Here is a 21,336-nt window from a genome sequence, read left to right as displayed (position 1 = left end):
GTGTGACCAGTTACTATTTTTGTCAATGTGTGAGTGACAATAGCATTTTTGAACATGTTTCCAAAAGTTTCAGTCTGAAAAGAACGCTTTGACTTCAGTTCAGTTTTAGTGAGAATTGCTTCTAGAACGACTCTTTGCAGTTAAAACCTCACGTGTTGAGATGTATGCTACTAAACCTGTGTCAGAGGTTGTCTTTTTGAGTGGAAAATAACCTTGTTGACCATGTTTGCACTTTTTAGTCCGAAATCACCATTTTACTTCATGTTAACGATTCAGTCAAAACACATCTAAAAGGACTTTTTCCCAGCTAAGGAGTCATTTAATTCACCTTATGAAGGAAAGAGGTGTTTACAGATCAGGTTCTTGTTGAACATGTTTGCACCTTTCAACCTGAAATCAACACTTTCAGCTTTTTCAGTCACAAATGCGTCTAAACCGACTGTTAAGGAGTCACTTGTTTTACATTATGATTGACAGAACTGTTACAGATCAGTTTCATTTTAAAAGACAAGTTGATATTTGTGCAATTTTATACTGCTTTCACTCTGATATCAAGTGGTTGACTTCATTTCAGCTATTTAAGAAAATGCTGTAAACAATGCAAACTGAAACTTTAACATGTTAAGATATATGCTGAAAACTTGTGAATTGCTTCTAAAACGACTCTTTGTAGTTAAAAACTCATGTGTTGAGATGTATGCTGATATCAAGTGATTGACTTTCAATTCAGCTATTTAAGAAAATGCTGTAAACAATTCAAAAATGAAACTTTTACATGTCAAGATATGTACTGAAAACCTGTGTGACAAGTTACTATTTTTGCCATTGTGAGTGACAATAGCGCTGCTGAACATTTTTCCAATGGTTTCTGTCTGAAAAGAACGCTTTGACTTCAATTCAGTTGTTTTAATCAGAATTTCTTCTAAAACGACTCTTTGTATTTAAAACCTCATGTGTTGAGATGTATGCTAGTAAACTTGTGTTAGAGTTAATTTATTTTTCGCTTTGAGTGGAAAATAACCTTGTTGAACATGTTTGCACTTTTTAGTCCGAAATCAACATTTTACTTCATGTTAACGATTCCAGTCAAAACACATCTAAAAAGACTGTTTCTAGCCAAGGAGTCACTTGTTTTACCTTTTGATTGAAAGAAGTATTACAGATCAGTTTCTTGTTGGACATGTTTGCACCTTTCAACCTGAAGCTTATGTAAATAACTGTAAAAAATAATTTGTTACGGCACACTATAGAGTAGAACCCAATTAGTGACACCAGAGTCCAAAAATCCAAAAATTTGTGTTTATTCAAATAGCAGCGGGCGGAGGATCACAGCGGGAGTGTGGTAAAAGGGAGCAGCAGTCGGGACACCGGAATCACCAACTCAAACTGGAGCAACAATCTGGCACCATTTGCGTGGAGAGCTGGGTCTAAGAAGCCGGCTGATTGCAGATGGGATCCAGGTGAGGCTGCTCCCAGGACAACTCTGCCCACACACCCACACATATGAACACAGGAGTAGGAAGAGAGGCTGGAGCAGTCACCAACACAGGGCGTGACAGTACAACCCCGCCTCTAGAGGGCGACTCCAGGCGCCCAACCAGGCTTATCAGGAAAAGCCCTGTAGAAGTCACGTAGTAGTGAAACATAGCAGTGAAACGTAGTAGTGAAGGATGTGGCCCCGCGGAATCCAGGAACGCTCCTCTGGACCATACCCCTCCCAGTCCACCAGATACTGTAGGGTTCCCCTACCAGCTACGCCAGACTTCCAGGACGCGACGGACAGTAAAGGCCGGATGCCCATCCACCAACCGGGGGGGAGGACGGGGAACGGACGGAGGGCACAGAGGGCTGCAAGAGACAGGTTTGAGGAGGGATACATGGAACGAAGGGTGGACATTTAGAGAGGACGGCAACTTAAGGCGCACCACAGAAGGATTAATCACTTTTTCAATGACATACGGGCCAACGAATTTGGGTGCCAGCTTACGTGACTCCACCTGGAGAGGAAGATCCCGAGAGGAAAGCCACACCTTCTGACCAGGTTTATAAGCAGGGGCTTGGCTTACGACGCTTATCCGCAAGCTCCTGATTCCGAGTTGCCGTGTGGCGTAGAGCAGCTTGAGTGGTCTTCCACACGAGGCGGCAACGTCTGAGGTGAGCTTGGACAGAGACATCCCTCTCCTGGTCAGGGAAAAGAGGCGGTTGGTAGCCCAGACAGGACATGAAGGGGGACTTCCCAGTAGCAGGAGAGACAAGGGAGTTGTGTGCGTATTCAATCCATGGCAAGTATGTACTCCAGGAGGTTACGCAACGCAAGTCCTGATTGACCCACTCAGCTTGTCCATTCGATTGTGGATGGTAACCTGAAGAGAGACTAACAGATGTTCCCAGAGCAAGGCAAAAAGCTTTCCACACTTGAGATGTAAATTGAGGTCCTCTGTCAGACACTATGTCAAGGGAATTCCATGCAACCTATATACATTATTGACGAGACGGTTAGCAGTTTCTGTAGCAGAAGGTAATTTAGATAGGGGAACAAAATGCACGGACTTGGAGAATAGATCTACTATGGTAAGTATACAGGTATTACTTTCTGAAGGAGGAAGACCTGTGACAAAGTCCATGGCGATGTGAGACCATGGCCTGCTGGGAATTGGGAGTGGGTGAAGGAGACCAGCTGGCTGCTGATGAGAGGACTTGCTAAGAGCACAAACAGTACAAGATAAAACAAAGGAATGAGTATCCTGCTTCATGGTGGGCCACCAAAACTTTGTTGCAGAAATGAAAGTGTGCGGTTATAACCAGGGTGACAGGTAAGTTTAGATGAATGGCCCCATTGAAGAACTTTGGACCGGACAGAGTCTGGGACAAATAAACAATTTGGTGGGCCATTACCTGGGTCTGGCTGAGAGCGCTGAGCTTCCTGAACTGTCTTCTCAAACTCCCAGTGCAAGGACCCAATCATGTAGGCAGGCATGGTCACCGGGTAATCCACAATTTGTGCTAGAAGGAGAATGGTCTCAGGCTGAGAATCGGATTTGTCAACAACTGACTGACGAGATAGAGCGTCCGGTTTAATATTCCGAGAGCCAGGCCGGTAGGTAAGGGTAAAGTTAAATCTCCCCATGAAAAGAGCCCATCTAGCCTGCCGAGAGTTTAAAATTTTAGCTGCCCACAGGTAGGAGATTTTCATGGTCCGTCCAGATAATGAAGGGATGCTCAGCTCCCTCTAACCAATGACGCCATTCTTGGAGATCCAAAACCACAGCTAACAGTTCTGTTAGCAATATCGTAATTCTTTTCTGCTGGAGAGAGAGGCGGGAAAAGAAAGCACACGGGTGAAGTTTTTGGTCCATAGCAGAGCGTTGAGAAAGGACTGCACCTACTACAGAGTCCGAAGCATCAACCTCCACAATAAATTGCCTGGTGGGATCTGGGTGAGAGAGAACTGGAGCTGAAACAAAGAGAGTCTTAAGCATATTTAATGTGGCATCTGCTTCAGAGGACCACTTATATGGCATAGATGTGGAGGTGAGTTGGGTAAGAGGGGCTGCTTTCCTGCTGTAGTCTTTAATGAATCCGCGATAAAAGTTCATGAAACTAAGAAAACGTTGGAGTTGTTTGCGGGTCTCAGGTCTTGGCCATTCGGCCACTGCTTTTACTTTTTCAGGGTATGCTTTGACTTGACCTTGCTCAATAACAAAACCAATAACATGAACTGAAGGTGCATGAAACTGACATTACTCTGCCTTAACAAAGAGTTTGTTTTCGAGCAGACGCTGAAGAACAGTGCGGACATGTTGAATATGTTGCGGAAGGTCTTTGGAAAAAATCAGGATGTCGTCTAAATAGACAAAGACAAACTTTGGTTAACCCAAATGCCATAACTTGATATTCAAAATGGCCAATAGGTGTGTTAAAGGCCGTTTTCCATTCATCTTAAGGTCTAATGCGAACAAGATAGTATGCATTCTTGAGGTCTAATTTGGTGAAAATGGTAGCCTGGTGGAGTGACTGGAAAGCCGAGTCTATGAGAGGCAGGGAATACTTGTTTTTCACTGTAATTTCATTTAATCCACGATAATCAACACATGGGCGCAATGACTTTTCTTTCTTGTCAACAAAAAATAATCCTGTGTGGAAGCGAAATAATGCATGCGTAGGTCACATTTCAAATCAGAGGAAACACATTTTCAAGTTTGGCAGCGAATAACCAGATTGTCCAGAAAACAGGAAGACAGGAAGCAGGTCAACCTGACATGGGGTGGTTACCTAGGTTTGGATAATTGCCGGAAATTTGAAGTTTCATGTTTTCCCATGAATAAGACATGCAAACCTCTCATGTACACAAGAATGAAGGACTGTGAATATAAAAGGGTTAGGAGACATGCATCCAGGGGGTGTTCCCACTTGATCTGTACTGATGATCTGCGGATCAATAAAAGAATTCCCGTTTTGGCAGTAAAAACACCATCCTTGTACTTTGGTTTTATTTTGGTATTTTGCTGGATAAAAACACTCTCACCACACTGTGTCCAGCCAGTGTCCCTTCTGTCCCCTTCCTGAGACAGTCTTTCATGCTTTCAGTGAGTGTGGCAGACTTGCAGTGCTCTACACTCTTCTAACGAATGTGTTTAATCTGTTCGTTGAAAATTTTAGTATCAGGAAATTCATCTACAGTGCTGGGTACAATAAATCGAACCAGAGACAGTAGCAGCTTTTAAATTTTATCTCTGGAGAGTCAAAACTGGCAATTTATGTGACTAGGAAGAGGAGAATTGAAAACAATACTGTTCAAGAAGCAGCTACTGTTTTTTGCTGTAACATCAGATGTTGCTTAAAACTAGAATTTGTGTTTTATAAAATGACAAAAGACCTGTACTGTACCATTGTACTGTACTGTACCATTCCCTATTAGCTCTGAGAAAGTACTATTCACTACTCCTCTCCGTAAATGACACGCAATCACATTTAACCATGTACGTGTATTCAATCAACACACAAAACACAGGGCATTATCACAAAAGTCAACGAGTAATATAAAACAAAAACAGTCCAACAAGTACTGAAATAAAACCTACTTTAAGCCGGCAATAATAACTAAATGTCCAAATACCCATTCCACGTGCGTTGCAGGCCTGGTGCTTGTAGTTTTTTGGTGTATGGATCCCGTCCGGCGGCTGCTCCTGGGCTCGTAGCACTTGCACGAGCAAACTCCCAGTCCGCCAGAAAGGATGCTCCTCCGCAGAGAATTGGTCCACACCTGCTACCTCTGCGGCAGCAAAAACTGGCGACTCCACACGTTGTCACTCCCTTGCCAACCTGCTCCAAACTTAGGACCAGGCTTGTGGAAACGTGCGCTAAACACCGCCACACTCCGTTATTAATCCGTCCGGTTCTCTCTTAATGTCCGCCGTCTCTTCTCGCTTCTCTCCTCCACTTCTCCCCATGTGCTCGCAATCTTCCGGGCACCTGACTCTTTTCCTGTGCCCCATTGGTTCATGAAACCCACAGCACCTTTGCAGGTTAGTCCCTCTCTGTGTGTCCTTTTTCATAGGTCCGTGAGTAAACAAATTTCCTCCCAGTATCCCCAGCAATACAAAGAATACACCACACATTTCATCAAACAAGTCAACATAATAATTCAACATAATAGTGAGTTTTCCTCCAACAAGAACATTTTAATAATGCTTTACCCAGCGTATTTTATCTGTGAAATGATATTAATACTTTTATTTTATCAAATATTTATTAACTATTTATTAACAATTTATTTATTAAAAATTTGTTAATAATAATCTTAGCCCTACTAAACGCAGAACACACACACACACACACACACACACACACACACACACACACACACACACACACACACACACACACACACACACACACACACACACCTCACAAAAATTAAAGGAACACTTTTTAAATTGGGCCTGGCATGAAATCAATTTAACCTGTCTGAGAATTTTCTGGTTGGTTAAGCAGCTGAGGGCATCGTTCATCACTTTCAGTTTTATTGGAAGGAGAAGGATTGGAATCAGAATACCCCAGGAAGCTCTTACTCAGTTTGCCTGTTGTTTTTCCTTCATTAACACACAACCAATCCACAAGGTCAGTTAGGCAGCTGACTGCTTCCCACACCATGTTCATGTAGATTCTTTGGTCAACAGTCTGTTGTGTATTTACTCAGGCCCCGTCCATACGATGCCGGAACTTTTTGAAAACACAACTTTTTTGTTGCGTTTACGCCTTCCGTCCACATGACAATGCAGATACCCGAACGAAAAGGCAACTTTTTTAAAGTGCTGGCCTAGGTGGATTTTTAAAAAACGCTAGGTCTGCGTTGTCATGTGGACGGTGTATCCGCAATTTTTAAAAAAATGCTGACGTCTTGTTGATGGCAGCATTCTTGCAGGCGTTTTGTGACAACAAAACACAGAGAATTCCTATTGGATAAAATTTGACTCAATAATGCTACCACATGGTCGGCTTATAGCCGACTTCGAAAACGCATGTATGCGTTTACATGTGGACAGTGATTTTTTGAAAACGCTGTTGTGTGGACGCGTATAGTTTTCGATACGTTTTCAAAAAAATCCGTCATCGTGTGTGCCTCAATCTGATCCAAAAGTAACAGAGACAACTGTTATCAATTAACGCCAGAGAATGAGAGAAAATCTAAGTATTCACAAACTTTTCACAAATTCACAAACTTTTTAATTTTTTGAAGAGGAAAATGCTAAATATAAACACCTGGCCCCCTGTGTGTGAGTTTGTGTTTTCAGGGCCTGTATACACATATACTGTATATGCATGATTCAAAAACTAACTAGAGTGTGCCACTAATTTCCCTGCGGGGATTAAAATCAGTATATATACAGTATATATATACAGTGTGTATATATATATACACACACACACACACACACACACACACACACACACACACACACAGTATATATATACATACACACACACACAGTATATATATCAGTATCTATCTCTCTCTCTCTCTCTCTCTCTCTCTCTCTCTCTCTCTCTCTCTCTCTCTCTCTCTCTCTCTCTCTCTCTCTCGAGATGCGATGTCTTCTGGACCAATCTGATCGTGACAGGTTTTCGGCCGCATATTCTCGACATAGTTTCCGTCTGTGTGTGTGTGTGTGTGTGTTTGTGTGTGTGTGTGTGTGTGTGTGTGTGTGTTTGTGTGTGTGTGATTGTTCAAATGTGTACAGACTTCAAGGGTGAGAAAAGAGGGTGAGAAAAGATTACATGAGTTCTGTGAGCTCTGTATGTACTGGGATAGGGTTCAAATGTCTGCAAAGATTAAAGGAGAGTGTGATTAAAGTTGACTACTGTGTAGCTAGCAAAAATAGCAAATATCATTAGCAAATAGAATGTGTATGAAGTCTGATATATATATATATATATATATATATATATATATATATATATATATATATATATATATATATATATATATATATATATATATATCAGTATATTCAGTATATATCAGTTCTCTTGATAACCTGGGGTCAATCAAATGAAGCATCCTTGCTACATGACAAAATATAAAACAATGAAGCCTGCAGCTTGCACAATGATAAACACCAAAGTCACTCAACTAATTTGACTGATATATTCAGTCTTAATGTGATACAGGTGCTAAGAAAGAGCACATTTCTTCAGGTTAATATCTAATTTCATTGGAGCCAAGTCTCATCAATGATTGATTGGTGGCTAATGTGTAGACCAGGTGATACTTTTCAGACTCTTTATCTGCCTCACTGGTCTACATACCACTTCCACTGCTGAGGATTACAGGAGGAACTGGACAACTTCAGGTTTGAACTACACTGAATTTATAATTCCATTGGATTTTTAATCGATCAACAGATTTGTGCACAGTCCTCCCACTAAAATTAATCATTTCCATTCTTAGGCATTAACGTGTTGGAGTCGACCTTTGTCTCTGTTCCCCAGGATCAGTAACTGGAATCTGTCCCTGCAGAGTGAAAAAGTGCAGGGCCTGGCTGGTTACTGCGCCCAGGGGCCAGACTTCTCTCCGAGGGCCTAATAATCTTCACAGCAACGAAAAATCATGTTTACAAATATGACCGAATCTGTTCTCTGATTTTACAGCTGGAACAAATGTTTTTACTTGATTTGGTTTTGCCAGTGAGAGCCGTGCTGATTCCTTACAGTAAAAGCTTGAGTCATCTCTAAAGTATTCAGTAATTTGATCATGTAGCAGCAGCAGCTGAAGAAGAACTGCTAAACGATTCTTTGTTGAAGAAGATGATATGCATCAGTTGTGAAAAGTAATCGGTTTTGGTTGGTGTTTCAGGCCAGTGAGAGTAAGTTATATTTTCTTGTGTCTCTTCAAAGAACAACTTAATAATTAGATCCCAGCTGTACTTGAATGCGGACATAAAGCTTGTTTTCTCATCCATTTTAGGAACATCAGTCTCACAACCGATGACATCGTCTACAAGGGAATGACAGCTGATATGATGGTAATGATAAAGGTAGGACCAGGTGAGAATTTAGCACTGTAATACAAAAAGAGCAAGATCCTTATGAGTGGACCACAAATTAACAGACCTCTCCAAAATTTTGTTCTATGGACTGTTTCAATAAAAAAAACTAATGATAACCGTCTGATTAAAACTCACTTCTGCCAATGGAAAGCAAAGAAAACATTTAGACATTGAACTGTGTGTTTGTGAATGTTGAATATTTCATAGCAGGAGAAATAAAATGTTTTTCAAATCACTATCAAACCATATGTCCTGTTGTTAGTGAATGTTTAATGGTAACACATTTGGCATTTACTGTACAGTATGTGGGATAAGACAGTAAACTCTATGACTTGCTTTATAAACTATATGATGAGTGTCCTCTTGGCTAGCCTGGTACATAGCCACATCACCTTAACTTGTTATGTTGCGTTCCAAAGATTCCTGAGAGGTCACAGCTATTATAAGCTGACCACTGACCTCACACCTCACACTCCATACACAAGCAGTGTCAGCATCACACAACACAGCAAAGTGTTATATTGCCCACGGAGGCTGTTGACTCAGGGGTAAAAGTCGTCCACAGATGGAGAGTTATCACAATTCTACAGCTGCAAAGTTATTTATTTGTGGATATTTTGTTTCCTGGGATTATTTATCCAGCTGTTAGTGTTTCACTCTGTTAGGGTGAAGACAGACAACACTCAAGCGTAGCAGCGTCTTGCCATTCACACACACAAAAGAAAAACCATATACATACATACATCTTCCAGCCCGCTTAATCCGCTAACGCAGGTCGCGGGGAGCCGGTGCCTATCCCTGCAGTCTCAGGGTGTGAGGCAGGGGACACTCCGGGCATGACGCCAGTGTACTGCAGAGCCACATAGAAACAAACAAGCATTCTCACAAACACTCACTCCTATGGTCAATTTGGGACCGGCCAATCAACCTGAAGCGCATGCTTTTGGAGGTGGGAGGAAGCCGGAGAACCCGGAGAGAACCCACGCAGACACGGGGAGAGCATGCGAACTCTGCACAGAGCGGGACTCGAACCCGGGTCCGCCGTGTTGTGAGGCTGCAGCGCTAACCACTGCGCCACCGTGCCGCCACCATATAATGGCTTTCAAATAAAAAAAAGCTAATTGCAGCATAAAGTTTATAATTTAGCTTGAAGTCTGTCATAACGCAGCACTGTTGTGAAATGTTCTCTGAAATTAACATATTAAGCAGGAAATTGCAAAGTTTAACATCAAAAATGTGACTGCTCAGCAGGAAATATTTTGTGTTGTTCCTTATGCATCGAACAGGGTATCATATATTCACACATTCAACTTATAATGACATGGAGTGGCTTCCTCTGAGGAATGTGTGCTGTGGATAATCAGTGTTTTACATTTTTGTCTCTCTGCCGTTTGCCCGCAGCTCTATTGGAGGTCAGTGTAGGAAGCGATGTGATACTAACAAACTGCAAGATGTCACATCACCATATCGAGCAAAAAAAGCACACAGCTTATACGCTCCAAAAACTAAAAATAGTTTATTCCTGCATGTAGAAACACTTTGTACACATTTACGATATGCATTTGAGAGAAACTAGTGTTTCCAAACAAACAATAAACACAGCTTGAAAGCTCTATTTATAGCTCTATTATTTAAATTTACACTTCTAATTCCAGTCTGAGCATAGCCACATATGGTTCAGCTAGAACACAGGTAGGGAGAAGTTCAGCTTTGTCAATATTTATAAAGTGAAACAAGATGCCATGAATGTATAAACAACAAGCCAACAAAAAGAATTTAAAAAAAGAAAATTGCAGATAAGTCAATTCATTTCATCTTCAGTTGCTACACAGTCAGGTCTGTGCTAACAATCTACTAACAATCGAGATCTGAGTTGACGTGCAGAGGAAACGTCCAGCATCTGTGGCTCACGTATGTCCAGAAAGCTTTCTGTGCTTTCGCTCTACTGCCTCACCACTGATACTGACCGGGCTGGGAAACCCATTGGCTGGACTGGAGCAGAGGTACTGGGGTCCCATTCATACCGCCCTTATCTAAATTAAGCCTTTGCAACCTGCCTAAAAATAACAGAGTGCAAGACAGCTAGAGAAGGAGAGGAATCAGGTCTGTGCTCACATAGTGAGGGAAAGCAGCGTGCTTCCTGTGTGGAAAATTGTGTGTGTGTGTGTGTGTGTGTGTGTGTGTGTGTGAGTGTGTGTGTGTGTGTGTATGTAGGTGTATGTATGTGTGTGTGTGTGTGTGTTGCCACTGGGTGGGGGCTTGAGAGAGCACTCAGCACATGGCATCCTCATACATGTCTGTCCGCAGGCAGAAGAGGATTCCTCCTCCCAGCATGAAGATGGTGGCTCCCCATCCGAGCCCGTAGCCCCAGTTGAACTCATGATAGGTCTGGAGAACAGTTCCATCGATGAACTTGATTGGGTAGAGAACCAACGCACAGGCTTGCAGAACCACTAGAATCAAAACAGAATCCAATATAAGACTTAACTGGGAAATACACTTTTCCAAAGCTATTTAAATCGATCCACTGAACCACTTGCTTGCTATATTGTAGTCACATATTATATGTAATTGTTTTATGATCGTTGGTCCTTGTAGGGCTCATTAAAGCAATACGAGATATAGATTACCCATTTATGCATGTATTTTTAATATAAATATATCCATTTGTGTTCGTGTGCGTGGGTCACACAGGATGATTAGTGTCACTGGAAAAAAAAACAAGGTCTATGTTGTGAGATACAAGTCTGAATCCTGAGACGTCATCACAGCAGCAGCACCGGCTTCATTCTCATATCTGGCTGTAACGCCTCATCATTGAAGACGTGTAGTTACTGTAAGTGAGGTGCTGGGAACAAGGCACACACTTTACCCGCAAATTAAAAATGATGCGTGCGTGATTTATTATTTTCTACTGTGTGAGCAACAGGGCCTGAAAATAAGTTTCTTAGAAATTAAAATCTACTTTGTTCGGTGGCAGCAGTTCTAAATGTTTCCTGACTTTGGATCTCTTTCTAGTTGGATCCATTTTAAAGTAATTACGAGACAAACTGTCAGCAATCGTTACACTAATGTGATTAATCCAAGGCATATTGACACGATTGGCAGTGCACTGCGCTGTTTTATCCATTCTAACACATCTGGGACCGGCCGGTGTTTCGGATCACCCATTGATCTGGACCACTGAACTATTTCACCTGGTGAATGGAGTGCCAGTGGGTCACCTGGTGAATGGGGCGCTTAGTATTTCGGCGCACTTGGTGGCCAAAAATCATCAGTCACGTGGTTTTTCCATGTTTGAAGCAGGCTCCGGAGCAGTGTTTCATATGGCAACGGCCACCGAGTACGGGGCATGTATCGGAGCGGACATCACTAGTCATAACCCCTCTTCAGAATTGTCTGCCCGGTTTGTTGGATTGCCTTTGTGTATGACTCCCCTGATTATTGGACTCTGCCTGTTTGCTTGCCGTGTGTCTGATTCATCTGCTGTTTGGACTGATTCCCCATACCAGAACCCTGCCTGTCCTATCAAACCTGAACAAGTGTGATAGTTGTTTTTGAATGAATAACAATCAGCGAAAGCAAATGATTTGTGTTTTCATCACTGGGACAATTTCATCACTTTGAATCCCTCAGGACCCTGAAGCACTACTGGATATTTCAGGTACTTGTGCAGTAAGTGTCTCTTGAGGAAGGAATTTTTGTGTAGTTATGACTCCACCTTTGCTTCCTACAGTATGGAGCTGTGGGTGGGTTGTGGAACGACAGCAGCCCAGGAATGTGCTGCTGTTGATGGAGTCCAGACTGAGTTTGAAGCCCACTGAGGTCATGTTTCTGGACAGAAAATAAATAACATATTGAAATGGTCCTCGCCAAGGGGCAGTTAACAATCTAGCCTCTCAGCTGCTGCTGCTTCCCTGAGAACTGTACGCATTATTCCTGCAAGTCTCTTAAAGCAATTACACACAGGAAGGGATCACACTGCATTTCCACACTTTTCAGTAAATAGGTAATAGCCAAAGGCACAGCTATTAAGGGTCCCATATTATGTATTTTTAACTTAATGTCATTCAGCTGCCAGATGTCCAACTAGACTGCATTCCAAATATTTTGACCTAAAGTGATCTGTGGTCCTAAATATCAGCTTTTCAAAATCGCTCATCTGAGCTACTCACAAAACGCTTCGTTTCAGGCCTCCGGCTGTAGTATGTTAATGAGCTCCGCTAGTCAACACCTCCTTCACCTGGGCCACGCCCCTCTGAAGTAGAGCGTTAGGCTAACGGGACATTGACTGGCATTACATTTGTTATCATTATGGCATTTGGAGGGCAGATCGTGTTGACGTACATCTATGACGGACCCAGAAGCGGGGGCTCCTAAAGAAACACCGACTGTGCGGCTGCCGCAGGACGTTTCTGAATGGTTAGTACGTGTGAACGTTACTTAGTTGGTTCTGTGTTGTTTTATTGTGTACCCTACGTCATCATAGGACGTTAGCATCGTCCGGTAGCTACTTTTGTTTCTACTCCCGCCTCTCATCGCACAGTAATAATTTTGTATGTCTTATGTATTTTGTATATGTGCAGATGTGTTCACTGCTAAAAAGTTGCTGTATTTCTATAAGTGACAATAAAGTCTGATGGTGGTTCTGATAGTTATTACCACGTGGCTAATGCTAGCTTCTGCTCACGGCTAAGTTACTTTATTTTTCTATCACATTGATTTAACCCGTTACTAAGCTGCTAAATATTTGAGGCAGTCCTCTGTGACAAGACACACGGAGATAACACCTGCCACCATCACACCAGGTTAATGGTGAAATGATGTAACCATATTGCAGTGATGCCTTTATCTGCTCTATTTTGAGGTGTCTTCACCTGTTGTAAAGGTGTTCCTGTGGACACTGTGAATGTATGCCAACAGAACCAGAAAACATCTGCTGTTTGGAGATACAAGTAGCAAGCTCACAGCTAAACCACAAAGTTATGTCTCTACGGTATTTGGCTACTTTTACAAATGTAAATTCAAATGACCTTTACGATGTTTTTCACTGTAGGTTAGGAGCCGTCTGCAGGAGGTTGGTGAAGTTCCGTGCATGACTCAACATCCTGGGTTCCAGCCTGTGTGCCTAAACGTGTACACCCTACAAACGGCAGGTCACGTACTGAGGGCCGAGTATGGCCCTTCACGTCTGAGACCAATACATCGGTAAGTCATTCTTTGAAAAATGTCGGAATAAAAACTAGTTATGTCTTATTTTGCTTCATTAGGCATTCCTTCATTAATGCAGTAACATGACATACAGTATATAGGTACAACAAAGTCTAATATATTGTATTTGCGACACCTTGATTTTTATCTTATTAACTCATTGACTGCCAGACACATTCAGAGCGGACAGCTCCCCAGTGCCAGAGATTTTGAGCATTTTCACTGAATTTTGAAGGCCCACCAAATATTCATTTTTTAGGCTACATAAACATTCCACATATCACCCAAAACTTTAGACTGTCTTCTTTCATCAGAAAAAAAAAGTTTGTTTCTAGCATCTATGTGTGTTTAGTTATTGCCCGTAGAACACAGGGTGGTTTCAGCAAAAACGGCTGATTTTGACCAGAAAACGGAGATAATGACGTTTTACTGCAGAGAAGCAAATTCAAGCAAAACTCCAACATCAAACTTCTGAAAATACTTTTACTTATTGAAACAATGCAAACATCATTAGAAAAAACATTTTTGATGAACAAATGATTTTATAACAATTTTGAAAATTAGACAACATAACAAAGTACATTCATTTCACTGTCAACTGTCAGAACCATTTACAGGTGAGTGTGTGTGGGTGAGTGCGAGTGTAATCAATGATATTTTTTTTGCGTGTGATACGCAGTGAAGCATTCTCCTGCATGCAGGGGAATACGACAGGCCTTGCACCACATCCTGGTCTCACTCCTCCCACCCCTTCTAACACACACCCGACATTTCCTTGAGGAATGTGCCTTCTTTGTGGTGGCCCTCAAACGTTCCAGCTTGTGCCTGGACATCAGGCCATCGAGTCTGCCTTCTGGGTCTCTGTTTCTGAGTGACCTGGTTTGCAGCACGTCTTCGACCTCCATCTCCTCGCCCTCCTCATGTGACACGTACCCCTTTTCAGTGTGGCAGAGCTTCAGGATGTGCCTGTATAAACTGCCGTGCATACAGGTTGGTCTGAGACGCAATGTGACCCAGCAGCTCGTCAGTCAGAAACAGCTCCATGAAGTCAACCGGCTGGTCTGAATCCAGGTCTGCAGCCGCATTCTGGGGACCAGGGGTTGCCACGAATGGGAACTTAGTGGGTTTCCAGCCATCATGACCCCAAACACCTGCATCCACCTCCAGTGATTGGCGTCTCCTCGCACCTCTCCCTCTTGCAGGTGCACGTCCTCTACTCGTTTTAGGGACTGTAAAATATAGAAATATACAACTTTACACTATATATATATGCATGCTTGAAATAAGTAGGATATCATTTTACACAACATATATATATATATTATATACACACATGCCTGAAATATGTACCATTCTACAAAACATACACACACACACACACACACACATATTACACATATATACACACACATGCCTGAAATATGTACCATTCTACAAAACACACACACACACACACACATATTATACATATATACACACACATGCCTGAAATATGTACTATTCTACAAAACATACACACACACACACACATATTATACATATATACACACACATGCCTGAAATATGTACCATTCTACAAAACACACACACACACACATATTATACATATATACACACACATGCCTGAAATAAGAACCATTTTACACAAAAGAGTAATACATTCATGGATGGGGGACAACTTATGGGAGACGGAGGGCCGACGCGTGTTTTTTACATCATGCAACAAAGTAGCAAAATAGTTACCTTTGCCCCTCAGATCCTCCGTGGGCTCCCCCAGGTCTGGGGAGGACTCCCTGCTGCTTTCTGACGGAATCCACTCAGATGACGAGTCCGGGTCCGGTTCAGAGTCAGAACTGTCGCCGGACAGACGCAGCGGAGAACTCTCCGCAGCGGCACTCCCACGTGGGACGCCGCCGAACTGCGGGGGGGCCCCGCTACAACCCGCCACGCTTTCCTCGCCTCCGATCCGGTCTTCAACCTCCTTGGGTGCATCTCCTGCACCCCCCCGATCCTTACCGCTGTCGCTCATTTCCACAGCAGCTACACCGCCAGACAAGCTCTGTGCCAGTGTGAGCTGCTTGAATCTGCCTCCTCCACATGCTTTCGCCTTGCGCTTCGCCATTTCTCTCTCCACTACTGCCCCAACACCGACGCTTCTTTGTCGTTTTATCTGGTGATCTAGGGTGTCAAACACTGCCCCCGACCGGAATAAATGGAATACAAGGCTGAAAATCACACAGAATGTGCGAAACGCTTTGATCTAACGTTCCCTATAAAAAACGCCTAAGACGAAATATGACGTCTTTGGCACTCAACGTTTGGATTCTATAAGACGAAATATTTCGTCTTTCGTCACTCTGTGAGTTAATAGACATGTTGAACATTTTTTGGTATTCACAATCCATTTCTGTTGACATATACAAGCATTTATTTACATAAAACAATACATCCAATAACAATAATGAGAACATAGAGCCATCCTGTCAGGAAATCAACAACAGTTGTAATACTCGGGATTGAAAACACTGTGAAATAAATAATTTTGTGTCCTTTTTCTGTAGATGGTGCAGACATCTGGCCTATCGCACCTTTGTTGGCTGGTGCTGGGGCTACTTAGGGTGCAGAATCCGGGTTGTCATCCCAGCATGTGTGGTCCTTCACATAGGCCAGGTTCACATACGCCTGGAGTTTCCTGAAGACAAAGGCCACTACGATGGATTTAGACCGAGTCTTGGTTGAACCTGGTCATGTAGCTGGCAATGACCTCCTCCTTGTCCGGACGCTCATACTGGGCAGACAGATTCTCGGGGAGAGGAATGGACAACATCTCATTTGTGTATGGCATGGGGTCCACCAAGACTTTGTCACATATGAGGTCCAACATGTCAGCTACAAAACCTGTTCAATAAAACACAAAGATAGATCTTTACTGTTATTGATATTGTTTGATTCATTTCTCTGTTTAGAAAAATTGTGTTCAAAATACATCCTGGTACTTGCTACTAATTTATTTATTTGTATGTTTACTTTTTACTGTGTTTTGTTGCGAACAATTACCAACAGAATTTCAAAACATTTTTGTTTGAAATATTAAAATATTGCAACACTAACAGAATGTTGGCTCTGTCTTGTGAGGTTTGACTCTGCATTGTCCCTTCAAAAGCCTTTGGAAAGTGGATCTTGTAGAGGGGTACACCAAACGTAACGAAATAAGGAGCCAAAACAATATATGACATACATGAAAATATCTCAAATTTTTTTATACTAAAGTCTTCACTTACTGTCTTGCTGGAAAATTCTAATACACAACATTCTTATTTTTTACTGAACTACTATCAACACATGTGCATTCACTAACACCTGTAGACAACATCCATCCATCCATCTTCCACCGCTTATCCGTAGTCGGGTTGCGGAGGCAACAGCTTCAACAGGGAGCCCCAAACTTCCCTTTCCCCGGCCACATCCACCAGCTCTGACTGGGGGATCCCAAGGCGTTCCGAAGCCAGTGTTGAGATATAATCCCTCCACCTGGTCCTGGGTCTGCCCCGAGGTCTCCTCCCAGCTGGACGTGCCAGAAACACCTCCCTAGGGAGGCGTCCCGGAGGCATCCGCACCAGATGCCCAAACCACCTCAACTGACTCCTTTCCACGCGAAGAAGCAGCGGCTCTACTCTGAGCCCCTCGCGAACAGCAGTGTTTCTCACCTTATCTCTAAGGGAGACACCAGCTATCCGCCTGAGAAAGCCCATTTCAGCCGCTTGTATCCGCGATCTCGTTCTTTCGGTCATGACCCATCGCTCATGGTCATAGGTGAGGGTAGGAACGAAGATTGAACGGTAGATGGAGAGCTTTGCCTCTCGGCTTAGCTCCCTATTTGTGACAACAGTGCGGTAAAGCGACTGCAATACCGCTCCTGCTGGCCCAATTCTCCGTCCAATCTCACGCTCCATTGTTCCCTCACTCGTGAACAGGACCCCAAGATACTTAAACTCCTTCACTTGTGGAAGGAACTCATTCCCCACTTGGAGAAGGCATTCCACCGGTTTCCTGCTGAGGACCATTGCCTCAGATTTGGAGGTACTAATCCTCATCCCCGCCGCTTCACACTCGGCTGCAAACCAGACCAGTGAGCGTTGCAGGTCACAGGCTGATGACGCAAACAGGACCACATCATCTGCAAAAAGCAGTGATGCAATCCTCAGGCCACCAAACTGTAAAGCCTCCTCACCACGACTATGCCTCGATATCCTGTCTATGAAAGTCACAAACAGAATTGGTGATAAAGCGCAGGCCTGGCGAAGGCCAACAGCTACTCGGAACAAGTTCGACTTACTGCCGAGAACCCGAACGCAGCTCTCACTTTGGGCGTACAGGGATTGGATGGCCCTGAGGAGAGGCCCCCTCACCCTATACTCCCGCAGTACTTCCCACAGTATATCCCTGGGGACTCGATCGTATGCCTTCTCCAAGTCCACAAAACACATGTAGACTGGATGGGCATACTCCCAAGCCCCCTCTAGGATCCCCGTGAGAGTAAAAAGCTGGTCCGTTGTTCCACGACTAGGACGGAACCCACGTTGTTCCTCCTCAATCTGAGGCTCGACAATCGGCCGGACCCTCCTTTCCAGCACCTTGGAGTAAACTTTCCCAGGGAGGCTGAGGAGTGTGATGCCCCTGTAATTGGCACACACCCTCTGGTCCCCCTTTTTAAAAAGAGGAACCACCACCCCAGTCTGCCACTCTTTCGGCACTGTCCCAGACTTCCACGCAATGTTAAAGAGGCGTGTCATCCACGACAGCCCCTCAACACCCAGAGCCTTCAGCATTTCCGGGCGAATCTCATCAACACCCGGGGCTTTGCCACCGTGCAGTTGTTTAACTACCTCGGTGACTCTGATCCCCCACCATCCTCCAGCTGTAGACAACAATATTTAGAAAATGAGTGTATTTAACCAATTTTATTAAAACATTGTATGGAATATGACTTGTGGGAATGAAGAGTCCTGCAGGACAGCTGTGTAACAACAGTATGAGTGTCCACTGGGTCAGTTTGGCATGGCACGTCCCTTGAAGCTGTAGGCTGAATGGATGTACAAGGAAGAGGGACACTAATTTCAGGACACCAATGTTCTGATTTTGGATAAGGAGGACAGACCTGTGTGCGTTGTCGCTGTGACGACCAACAAACAATCGACTCTAACACGTGCACGGACACACACAATACGAAACAAAGCACAACTCCCTACTTAGCCTAGCATAAGTTGACTTTATTTATCCTGACAGATAATAGAAAAGAAAATATGAGACCAACTTACTGTGCGTTTTAGCTTTATACTGTAGGTCCGGCACGCACACACGTGTGGGAGCGTGCGCGCACACACAACACGCAAACTCGAAACAAAGGAGACCTCCCTACATAGCCTAGCATAACATGACTTCATTCAGGCTAACAAACAATAAGAAAATATGAACCAACTTACGTGCGTTTTAGCTTTATACTGTAGGCCAGCACGCACACACATGTGGGAGTGCACGCACACACACGCAATACGCAAACACGAAACAAAGCAGCACTACCTAATTAGCCAAATAGCAATTGATCACCCATGCTAACAGACAACTGCAAAAAAGATAAATGTGGTGAGACTTACCTGTAACCGGGATGCAGGTCCTTGGTCCCGTATGGTTGGGAGTGATCCTTGAATGAGGATCAGTCTCAGGCAAAGCCCCGTCTGTAATTACCCTCATTGCTAAAAAAGATTGCAGTGAAGTGGTTCCACACACAAACAAACGTGCAGGCGATGTAGCTGCAGATAGCCATTAAAAATGAAATGCAACCACGGTCTCTTCTGTTCTACATTGGATGGGATGAAAAATAAACACTGGTGTTGATTTGTACAATCAACAACTGATCAACTACCTTGTCTCCTTCTCACGGACGCCATTTCAACAGACTGCTGCCTCACGTCTGACACAAACAACTCCGTCTTGGGGATGGCCACGCCCTTGAGCATGTCCACCAATCCATATCGTCCAATAGCACAGAGTGCAAAGTCTGACGTCAAGAATGCCTATTCTAGCGCTTTGTGGTCGAATCGAGTCGTACAGAGCCATGACTTCCTAAAAGTCCAAATATCTGTTGATGCAGGAAGTGTTTGTTTACCAGATTCTAGGAGTTGGTTGGGTTAGGGAGGACCACTATGTATATGTAAAGACCTGAAAAAGTGTGATTTTCATAATAGGGCCCCTTTAAGTCACCTGCATTAATCGACTGCACACACTGGTCCTTTGTGGCCCATGTTCTCAGAGGCAGAACAAGGACATCATTATATCTGCCTGTTCCAGCCTATTCACACAGAATGAGTCAAATCAGTTCATCAAACATAAGACAGGACATATAATGTACTCTATGCAGGCTTTTACAAGATGCCAGTAGTGGGCCGTGCATTTCACACCTAGGCCTTCAGTAGTGCTCTGTCTGAATCAATCCAACCCTCAATAACTATTTTTTTGGCCACAAAACCTTTACTACAGCTACAGCTGCGACACACATAAAAAAGCAATAATAACTTCATAAAATTGCAATATTATTTAGGAATATAGCCAGATTTTACTCATCAAAAATTCTTTTTATTTGTACACCAAATCCATCCTCCTTTCTTTCCTCAAGAAGATTTCAATTACTCTGTCGTACAGATTATCCGTGCATTTCAGTTCCATCAAGAAGTCCTTTTCTATCGCCATCGAAGCTAATGCTGAAAGTTGAGCCTGACCTGTCGTATTTCTGGCATAAGTTTTTATTTGATTTAGGGCTGAAAATGTCCTTTCGACAGAAGAAGTGGACACAGGGATGGTCACCGCCAAACACACAAATGTGTACAGCTGCCCCATACTCTCACTCAGATTTTTCTGCTGAAGGAAGTCAAGGAGATCAGTGGGAGATTTTCCTGCAAAATCATCCAGGTTAGAGTGGAGCGTTCTATTCTTAGCCAAGGCAGATCAAACAGTTTTCAAGGGCTCTGCGTTAAGCTGGAGAAGGCTGCATGTGGGAAATTTTTCTAGTATTCCCGAAAATTCTGCGGGTCGAGGAGGGAGACAAACATCCGTTTTTGTGGTTGTGAAATCTGGTCTGTGTCTGGAAAATATGTAATGTTGTCCAGAACCCTGCTGTGGAGTTGGTGGGAGTGTGCAAGGATCCTGTGCTTGACCTCTCCTGTGCTTGAACGCAGCTCGGAGCACCCGCGCTGGGTTCAGTGGCCTCGTAGATTTCCTCGTATCGGCTGCTCTCTCGTTCAAATGTGTCACAAAACTCCTTTACCCTTGCCAGACAAAAACTGTACATCCAGTTTTTTGTCCTGTACTATTGAAAAGAGCACGTCTGAATGCTCAGAAATGCCATTAAATGTGTGAAGCAAAAAACAAAACTCAAAATCATCCAGACATGGTTTAAATCCACCAGAACAGTGCACAGACTCCTTGTTGTACACGGCATGATGCTCCAGGATGTGATAGAACAGTTCCTTTAGTTTAGAGCATCTCTCTTCTCAAATACTGTATTGACCACTCTGGATGT

The 21,336-nt window shown here is 43.4% G+C and overlaps 1 protein-coding gene across 3 annotated transcripts in view; it reads right to left on the bottom strand.

Moving 5' to 3' along the window:
- Positions 1–10,048: 10,048 nt before the first annotated feature.
- LOC137606203 (transmembrane protein 47-like) overlaps positions 10,049–21,336 on the bottom strand; it is a 31,710-nt gene continuing 20,422 nt past the window's right edge. Inside the window, exons 3-4 of one of the 3 annotated variants that reach the window (XR_011037838.1) lie at positions 15,504–16,658; positions 14,226–14,989 (exon numbers count right to left, since the gene is read on the bottom strand). Coding sequence is in view for 2 of the 3 variants with exons in the window: in XM_068331343.1 (XP_068187444.1) it covers positions 14,700–14,989; positions 15,504–15,882 (669 nt within the window). In the remaining variant the exon portion in view is untranslated. Of the gene's footprint in view, positions 11,003–14,225; positions 14,990–15,503; positions 16,659–21,336 lie in introns of those variants that run through there. The other 2 variants (XM_068331343.1, XM_068331344.1) reach the window with 2 other exon arrangements.

Source organism: Antennarius striatus, chromosome 13 (genome assembly GCF_040054535.1).
Source record: "Antennarius striatus isolate MH-2024 chromosome 13, ASM4005453v1, whole genome shotgun sequence".
NCBI lineage: Eukaryota > Metazoa > Chordata > Actinopteri > Lophiiformes > Antennariidae > Antennarius > Antennarius striatus.
The sequence above is the reverse complement of the archived record's forward strand: the minus strand, read 5'-3'. Positions and strand labels throughout refer to the sequence as shown.